Below are 9836 nucleotides of genomic sequence, written 5' to 3' on the forward strand. Positions count from 1 at the left end.
CCTCACCAAAAAAAAAAAATAAATAAATAAATAAATAAATAAAAAATTAGCCGGGCATGGTGGCAGGTGCCTGTAGTCCCAGCAACTCAGGAGGCTGAAGCAGGAGAATGGCGAGAACCTGGGAGGTGAAGCTTGCAGTGAGCCGAGATCGTGCCACTGCACTCCAGCCTGGGCGACAGAACAAGACTCCGTCTCAAAAAAAAATAAAAAGTAGAATAAAAATTTAAAAAGAAGTGCTAGGATTAACATCTTTAATTTTAATTCAGTTGTTCAACAGCATTGAAAGTGAGGCGTTAGAAGAAACAACTAACAAAAAGGCCAGGCATAGTGGGTCACACCTGTAATCCCAGCACTTTGGGAGGCTGAAGTAGAAGGCATGCTTGAGCCCAGGAGTCCAAGACTAGCTTGGGCAACATAACAAAACCCCATCTCTAAAAAAAATTAAAAATTATCAGCCTGGGCAACATAGCGAAACCCATCTCTAAAAAAATTTTTTAAATTAGCCAGGCATGGTGACACATGCCTGTAGTCTCAGCTACTCCAGAGGTTCAGGCGCGAGAATCACTTGAGCCCAGGAGGCTGAGGCTGCTGTGAGCCGTGATTGCACCACTGCACCACAGCCTGGGCAACAGAATGAGACCCAGTCTCAAAAAACAATCATAAAATAAAAAATTAGCCAGGTGTGGTGGTGTGTGCCTGTGGTCCTGCCTATGCAGGAGGCTGAGTTGGGAGGATCTCTTGAGGCCAGGAGTTTGAGGCTGCAGTGAACTACAATCGTGCTGCTGCACTCCAGCCTGGGTGACAGAGGGAGACCCTGTCTCAAAATAAACCAAACAAACAAACAAAAAACTCCAGAGTAAAAAGATAACAAGCTTTCTTTTACCTGGATTTATCTCTCGGTAAGTTCCAATTCCATAAGCGTCTACTATGTTCTGAAAGCCATAGGTAAACTTGTTGGTTTTGTTATAGGTTGGGGGAGTCTGGTTTGTCTGCATCCTGTTCAAAATGGAAGGTACAGTGGAACCACTGTGTTCCTGAAAAACATGAGCACATTTATCAAAATTAGGTTATCCTCCTAATTGTGGTGGTGGTGGTTACACAGGTGTGTATTTCTCAAAACTCATCAAATGGTACACATAAAATATATGTATTTTCTTTTGTGTAAATTATATCACAATAAAACTAATGAAAAAATAAAAATAAAACTAGATTATCTTTCCCAGCCTTTGGGAAAACTGGGACAAGGTATAACATTTATAATGGAAAATTTCTATTAGATCCTATGAAATACATCCTCAATGTGAAAAAAAATTTAACTTTAAAATACGTCACCAAAGAAAATGTAGAACTGCCTCTATATCTGCCTTTTTATGAAAGTTGTTCTCCCCCTTTCATGGAGAAAGCAAAGTATGTTCTCTGGCTCTCCTTCTTCACTACCTTCTCTTAACTTCCTGATCCCTTGCAGTCTGGCTGAGCATGCTTATGCAAGGTGACTGGCTCCTGACCAAAGAGCTTCTCTCCCCAATGTACACCCCTGATATTGGAGATCTTTGGTGAAAATATTCCTTCCTTAGGAGTTTTCCTCCTGCTCGCTAACCATTCCTTTTCTCTCTTTGCTGGTTGTTTCTGCTCTGCCTACCTGATAGCATTGCAGGCCCCCAACCTTTTTTTTCTCTCTATGACCTCCCTCTTGGAGGTCTCATTCCCTTCCATTCTCATGACTCCCATTTTCCTTAGCTTTGTCCCCTTGTCTGCTTGACATTTCCACAAGGACCTCAATGTGACTGGAACTGAACTTACCATCTCTCCCCAATCAATAAGCTTCTCTTGCTGAACATTTACTTCCATCATTGGAACCCTAATTATCCTGGTCACTCAGCTTTGATGCCTCAAAAAGATGTTTAAATCTTTCTCCTTGTATTTCTCCTGCACCTTGCTAGGAACCAGGTATCCCTACTGATTTTTCCTGCAGAACATCTCACAATTTGTCATTTTTTTTTCCCATTGTCAAGTCCTACCTGGGGATTCTTATCATTTACTACTCTATGTCTACAATAACCTCCTAACTGAACCCGTACCTACAGAATCTCTTCACCATTCAATCCAACCTAGATACTATCAGCAGATTACTCTTTTAAAACTGCTTTGAGCCAGAAGCAGTGGCTCACACCTGTAATCCCTGTACTTTGGGAGGCTGAGGCGGGTGGATGACCTGAGGTCAGGAGTTCGAACCAGCCTGGCCAACATGATGAAACCCCATCTCAACTAAAAATACAAAAAGTTAGTTGGGTGTGGTGGCGCACGCCTGTAATCCCAGCTACTCAGGAGGCTGAGGCAGCAGAATCACTTGAACCAGGGAGGTGGAGGTTGCAGTGAGCTGTGATCGTGCCACTGCACTCCAGCCTGGGCGACAAGAGCAAAACTCCTTCTCCAAAAAAAAAAACTGATCCACCAGGCATAGTGACTCACTTTTTTTTTGAGACAGTCGCACTGTGTTGTGCAGGCTGGAGTGCAGTGGCGTGCTCTCAGCTCACTGCAACCTTTGTCTCCTGGGTTCAAGTGGTTCTCCTGCCTCAGCCTCCTGAGTAGCTGGGATCACAGGCACCCACCACTATACCCGGCTAACTTTTTTGTATTTTTAGTAGAGACGGGGTTTCGCCATGTTGGCCAGGCTAGTCTCAAACTCCTGACCTCAAGTGAAGCACCCGCCTCAGCCTCCCAAAGTGCTGGGATAACAGGCGTGAGTTACCACGCCTGGCCCCAACACTTTGGAAAGCCAAGGAAGGCAGATCACTCGAGCCCAGGAATTTAAGATCAGCCTGGGCAACATGGTAAAATCCTGTCTCTACAAAAAATACAAAAAATTAGGCAGGTATGATGGTGGGCGCCTGCAGTCCTAGCTACTGGGAGTCTGAAGTGGGAGGGTTGCTTAAGGCTGGGAGTCAGAAGCTGCAGTGAGCTGAGATGGCACCACTATACTCCAGCCTGGGTAACAGAGCCAGACCCTGTCTCAAAAACAAAATAAAAAATTTTTGTTTTTGTTTTTTTTTTTTTGAGACGGAGTCTCGCTCTGTCGCCCAGGCTGGAGTGCAGTGGCCGGATCTCAGCTCACTGCAAGCTCCGCCTCCCGGGTTCACGCCATTCTCCTGCCTCAGCCTCCCGAGCAGCTGGGACTACAGGCGCCCGCCAACACGCCCGGCTAATTTTTTTTTGTATTTTTAGTAGAGACGGGGTTTCACCGTGTTAGCCAGGATGGTCTCGATCTCCTGACCTCGTGATCCGCCCGTCTCGGCCTCCCAAAGTGCTGGGATTACAGGCTTGAGCCACCGCGCCCGGCCCCAAAATAAAAAATTTTAAAAACCACCCAAACTGCTTTGATCATGTTCCTTCACCCCTAAAGAACTTCTAATGTCTCTCAACTCCCTCTGGAATAAAATTTAAATCTTCTAAGCTATTATTTAAGAACCTTTCACGATTAGGTTCCAAACTACCTGACGCAGACAGGTACTTCTCCTCTTCAGCTAACCCACTGCAAATCCTGTTTGTGCCAAATATCCACGGTCTAACTGTACTTCCTGCCTTTGAACCCACTGCAAATCCTGTTTGTGCCAAATATCCACGGTCTAACTGCACTTCCTGCCTTTGAACCCACTGCAAATCCTGTTTGTGCCCAAATATCCACGGTCTAACTGCACTTCCTGCCTTTGTCTTCTTCTCTTCACTCAGCAGTCTTACCGACATCTTACCGTTCTTCAAAGACCTGATCAATTGCCACCTTCTTATAGTTTTTTCCAACTCCGTAGTCGGAACTCTCCTAATAAACTGTAAGATACTTGAGGGCATGTTTTGTACATCTCTGCACTTCTCCAGGCACTTAGAGCAGTTCTGTGGATACAGTAGTTGTTCTAATTAACTACTAAACAGAAGCAGTCATATATAGAGAAGGCATCAGGAAACTGATGCCCTGGCCATGAGCAACCCTGAAGAATCATGGGCATTATGACCAAATTATTTCAGCTCTCTGAACTACAGTCTCCGCATATGCAAAATAAAGATATGCTATGCTATGATATATATATGATATGCTAGGCTATGTATGAAATGTGCTGTCAAGTTAAAAGACAAATATATTAAAGAACTCCGAAGGTGAAATGTCATAAAAATGACATTAATGCTACTATTTATTTTCTCTTTTGAGACGGAATCTCGCTCTGTTGCCCAGGATGGACTGCAGTGGCGCCATCTCGGCTCACCGCAAGCTCCGCCTCCCAGATTCACTCCATTCTCCTGCCTCAGTAGCTGGGCAGTAGCTCAGTAGCTCAGTAGCTGGGACTACAGGCACCCACCACTACGCCTAGCTAATTTTTTGTATTTTTCGCGTTAGCCAAGATGGTCTTGATCTCTTGACCTCGTGATCTGCCCGCCTCGGCCTCCCAAAGTGCTGGGATTACAGGCATGAGCCACTGTGCCCAGCCAAAAATGACATTAATGTTACTACTGATGGGAACCTCTCTTCCTGGCCGCGAGCTGCGTTGCTAGCTTTGGGGACTCACCGTGCCCCTTCTGAGTGCAAACTGGATGGAGTCAAGGTCGGTGACAGGGCACCAGACCTCTGCAATCAAGCATTTCTGAGTCACATCTATGTTGCACAGGTTCAGGGTGTGGTAGATGGCCTTCATCTTCCGAACTTTGATGAACCAGACACGGATGTTCTTAGCAGCCGCCTGCAGAACCCTCTGGCGGTGATCCTCCGTTTGATTTAGAACCTTTGGGGAGAAAAGGAACAAGCGAGGGATCCTTTTAACACCAGATTTAGATCTCAGGATATGAATGGCAAAGAGGCACAGCTTTCTGAAAAGAATTGCCAGGGAATTGTCTTTTTCTTCCTCTGGCTAGAATGGTTTCTTTTTTCCCAATTACAAGAAATTAGAGTTCTAGTTACTAACATTCACTTTTATTTAGCTTCAACCTGAAAAAAAAACTGAGAAAATTGTTTTTTAGCTTTTCTATATATGTTCAATCTCACCACCAGTCCAAGGCATAACAAATGTAGGTCACTGCCTTTAACTTGGCTCATTAAAGAGCAACAACTTTCTATGTGGGGACTGTAACTCAGACTTGAAGAAGTAGGCATCACAAGCCCAGGAGCTGATAAATGAACAAATCCACACAGAATCCCTTGCACATGGGCCAGCAACAGGAGAGGGCAGAAAGAGGCGGTGCTGAATACCACCGCCTGCCTACACTGGAAACATGGGCCAGGAGACGCCGTGGGATCAGGAGCACCTGTGATCTTTACAGGGGGCTTGGACTGCCACAGACCACTGCCATCATGAGGGCAGCTAAGGTGTTACCTTTATGTCAGGCTTCTCAGAGGAAAAAATGGTTCAGTGTTGATCCTTTCGAAACCAGTACAGATTTCCCTCAGAGGAATCACAGTGCCAAGACTAGGGTGGGAGGAAGGTACAGGAACATTTTACATTCCATTGGCTTAATACCAAATATTTAAGTTTTTTTTTTTTTTTTTTTTGAGACGGCGTCTCGCTCTGTGGCCCAGGCTGGAGTGCAGTGGTGTGGTCTTGGCTCACTGCAACCTCCACCTCCTGGGTTCAAGTGATTCTCTTGCCTCAGCCTCGAGAGTAGCTGGGATTACAGGCGCGCACCACCACGCACGGCTAATTTTTGTATTTTTAGTAGAGACGGGGTTTCACCATGTTGGTCAGGCTGGTCTCGAACTCCTGACATCATGATCCACTTGCCTCGGCCTCCCAAAGTGTTGGGATTACAGGCGTGAGCCAACGCGTCCAGCCCATATTTCAGTGTTTAATAGCAGAAGTGTGGCTAAGCCTGCTGCTTCCAATTGGAAGAAATTAGGCAAGCAACCCAAGCACAAGTCTGCACCATAGACAACTCTTCAAGTGAGTTCAGAACAAAGCAGTAATTACTCCCTGAAAAACTGTCTTGGGCAGAGGAAGGTGACCTCCATAAAGAGGTTTGTTTTGTTTTGTTTTTAAAAGCAAAGCCATGGCATGCTAGGGAAATACATCACTTGAAGATAGCTACTTTCTTTCCTTCTGGTTGTGGACTATTTCACAATTACTATTACTCACTCCTGTAATCCCAGCACTTTGGGAGGCCAAGGCAGGAGGACTGCTTGAGGTCAGGAGTTCCAGACCAGTTTGGGCAACATAGTGAGCCTTATCTCCACAAAAACATACCAAAAAATAATTAGCTGGGCATGACAGCAAGCACCTATAGTCCCAGCTACTTGGGAGGCTGAGACAGATTGCTTGAGCCTAGTCGGTCAAGGCTGCAGTGAGCCAAGACTGTGCCACTGCATTCCAGCCTGGGTGATAGAGTGAGATCTGTCTTGAAAACATAACAAACAAACCAAAAAACCTTTTTCTAGAAGGATGCTAAAGAAACTAGCAAACAATGTTTTATTTCCCTTTCTCTTTCCTCATCCCACTCCTTGGTATTCAATCCCTTTTAAACTTTCAGTTCCTACAGCTAGATTTTTAAAAAATCAAATTTTGGTCAGTTATAATGTCTACCACACATGCTCTTTACATCTACCCATAGGACTGGAAGGAGATTACAACAGCCTTAGAACCCAGAATGTACTAATATAGCCTGTCATTCACCAGCAGTTCTAAAACTCTCTCTCTCTGGTTAAACAGGTAAGTGTATCTCAAAAGAGCCAGCAACAGGTCAGATTGGTGGGTCATACATGATGGGGGTCACTGAGAGTTGAAATGGAAGTTACAGGCTGGGCATGGTGGCTCATACCTGTAATCCCAGCACTTTGGGAGGCCGAGGCAGGCAGATCACCTGAGGTCAGGAGTTCAAGACCAGCCTGGCCAATGTGGCAAAATCCCGTCTCTACTAAAAATAAAAAAAATTAGCCAAGTGTGGTGGCGGGCACCTGTAATCCCAGCTACTTGGGAGGTTGAGGCAGGAGAATCGCTTGAACCCGGGAGGCAGAGGTTGCAGTGAACCAAGATCACGTCACTGCACTCTAGCCTGGGAGACAGAGCAAGACTCTGTCTCCAAAAAAAAAAAGAGAGAGAGAAATGGAAGTTACAACGTATCTCTGACAATTCTGCCACTGACAAAAGGAACTGCCTTTGGGATTAAGCATGTTTATTAATATTCTAAGGGGGTAATCATAACTTTCATTCTTTCAAAGGGAACAAAGCCCCACTCACCAGTCTTTCCTTCCATGTACACATAGTTCACAACTCCTCCCTCAGAGCTCTGTGATAACCGTAGTGTGCATAAACCACACTTACTGCAATTTGGCAAAACTCCAACGCAGTCTCTTCTTGGGTACAAAAGTCACACCAGGGCTTTTTGGCTAGACTATGTGGTTAAGATCAAAGGTGACCGCAGGGATGCATGCCGAGCTACTGGGACTGGCTGCCTCAGGAGGGTGTGTGGGAGAGGGCAGAACTGACTTCTCATGTATTTTTAGATTGTTTGATATATATTTTTCTTAACTAAGCATACTTTTAAAAAATTATTATTATAAAAACTATCAATCAGCCGGGCGTGGTGGCTCATGCCTGTAATCCAGCACTTTGGGAGGCCGAGACAGGCAGATCATGTGGTTAGGAGATCGAGACCATCCTGGCTAACACGGTGAAATCCCGTCTTTACTAAAAAATACAAAAAATTAGCCGGGCGTGCGGTGGGCGCCTGTGGTCCCAGCTACTCAGGAGGCTTAGGCAGGACAATGGCATGAACCCAGGAGGCGGAGCTTGCAGTGAGCTGAGATCGTGCCACAAGACTCCAGCCTGGGCAACAGAGTGAGACTCTGTCTCAAAAAAAAAAAAAAAAAAATCCTCAGACTCATGAGGTGGAGAGGAATTGAATATGCTAGGCAACAATGAATCTAGATGCTTAGCATTCCTGTCTCGTTTGAGGAGGGCTAATGCTATTTTTAACCATCATTCCCTGACACTTTCTCAGCTCCCAGAAGGACATATTACCCATGGACATTTCTTTTTTTTGGTATCCTGGTTTGCTACAGGTGCCTTGTAGACCATTAGCGTTTCAAGGAAGGAGGATGGTCTTGTATTCCAGTATTTCACAAAAACAAATTCCCTCCAGCCTTCTGCATACCATTTGGAGATCATCAATTCTAGTATTCACTCCGGAAGCCATTTCCTTCCTCTCCTGTGGTGTCTCAGGACAGGGATAGAGCGAGGCTCGGAACCTGGAATGTAGGAACATCGAAGTTTCTTATCTAATTTAAATAATCTCAGAAAGTAATCCTAATGTACCAGAAGGACCAAAACAGGATTAGGTCAGATCGATGTATTAAGTCAACACTATTTTTCTTTTTTGTTTTTTGAGATGGAGTTTCGCTGTATCACCCAGGCTGGAGTGAAGTAACACAATCTCAGCTCACTGCAACCTCTGCCCCTGGGTTCCAGCGGTCCTCCTGCCTCAGCCTCCCGAGTACCTGGGATTATAGGCACCTGCCACCACACCTGGCTAATTTTTGTATTTTTACTAGAGATGGGGTTTCACCACATTGGCCAGGCTGGTCTCCAACTCCTGACCTTAGGCAATCCACCCACCTTAGCCTCCCAAAGTGCTGGGATTACAGGCATCAGCCACCGCGTCCAGCCTAAGTCAACACTATTTATGTGAAACGACCTGCAGACGAAGCAATTATAACATCTGAACTATCTTGACATTCTCTGTAGCTATGAAATTCCCTTGAGATTAAAAAAAAAAAAAAAGTAAAGCAAATTATATTGTAAATTAACAGAGTAAGATGGCATTTAAAAAATCCTATCCCTAGGCTAGGCGCAGTGGCTCACGCCTGTAATCCCAGCACTTTGGAAGGCTGAGGCAGGTGGATTGCTTGATTCTAGAAGTTCAAGACAAGCCTGAGCAACACAGTGAAACCTCATCTCTACAAAAAATACAAAAATTAGTTGGGCACAGTGGCACATGCCTGTAGTCCCAGCTACTCACGAGGTTGAGGTGGGAGAATCAACTGAGCTCAGGAAGTCAAGGCTATAGTGAGCTGTGATCATGCCACTGCACTTTAGCCTGGGCAATGGAGTGAGACCCTGCCTCAAACAAACAAACAAACAAACAAAAAGGCCGGGCACAGTGGCTTACGCCGGTAACACCAGCACTCTGAGACCTGAGGCGGGCAGATCGCTTGACATGAGGAGTTTGAGACCAGCCTGGCCAACATGGTGAAACCCCATCTCTACTAAAAATACAAAAATTAGCCGGGCATGGTGGTGCACACCTGTAGTCCCAGCTACTTGGGAGGCTAAGGCAGGAGAAATCGCCTGAACCCTGGAGGTGAAAGTTGCAGTGGGCTGTGATTGTGCCACTGCACTCCAGCCTGAGTGGCAGCTCGAGACTCCATCTCAAAAAAAAAATCTGTCCCTAAGGCAGAATTTCAGAAAATTTAAGGACATAGCATCTATGCTAAGTATGGAGACTCACTGTCCCAGAATAATATGGCATTTATAAACCATGAGTCCTTAAGAATTATTTTTCCCCAGGTTAAGGAAACTGTGGTTCTTTTTTTCAGTTTTTAGTTTTTTATAGACATGGGGTCTCACTAAGTTGGCCAGGCTGGTCTTCAAATCCTGGGGTCAAGCAATCCTCCTGCCTCAGCCTCCCAAAGTGTTGGGATTACAGGGATGAGCCATTGTATCTGGCCACAAGTTCTGATGTTATTTTTTTAAATGAATTTAGGGCCGCGTGCAGTGGTTCACACCTGTAATCCCAGCACTTTGGGAGGCCGAGGTGGGTGGATCACCTGAGGTCAGGAGTTTGAGACCAGCCTGGCCAACATGGTG

The 9836-nt window shown here is 45.4% G+C and overlaps 1 protein-coding gene across 1 annotated transcript in view; it reads right to left on the reverse strand.

Annotated features, from left to right (window-relative positions):
• Nucleotides 1-9836, reverse strand: part of ATP6V0A1 (ATPase, H+ transporting, lysosomal V0 subunit a1) — an 80166-nt gene that overhangs the window by 36613 nt on the left and 33717 nt on the right. Inside the window, exons 10-12 of the mRNA XM_011929714.1 lie at nt 8125-8218; nt 4554-4766; nt 884-1034 (exon numbers count right to left, since the gene is read on the reverse strand). Of these exons, the coding sequence (XP_011785104.1) occupies nt 884-1034; nt 4554-4766; nt 8125-8218 (458 nt within the window). The remainder of the gene's footprint in view (nt 1-883; nt 1035-4553; nt 4767-8124; nt 8219-9836) is intronic.

This window comes from Colobus angolensis, unplaced genomic scaffold (assembly GCF_000951035.1).
Source record: "Colobus angolensis palliatus isolate OR3802 unplaced genomic scaffold, Cang.pa_1.0 Scaffold83, whole genome shotgun sequence".
Lineage (NCBI taxonomy): Eukaryota > Metazoa > Chordata > Mammalia > Primates > Cercopithecidae > Colobus > Colobus angolensis.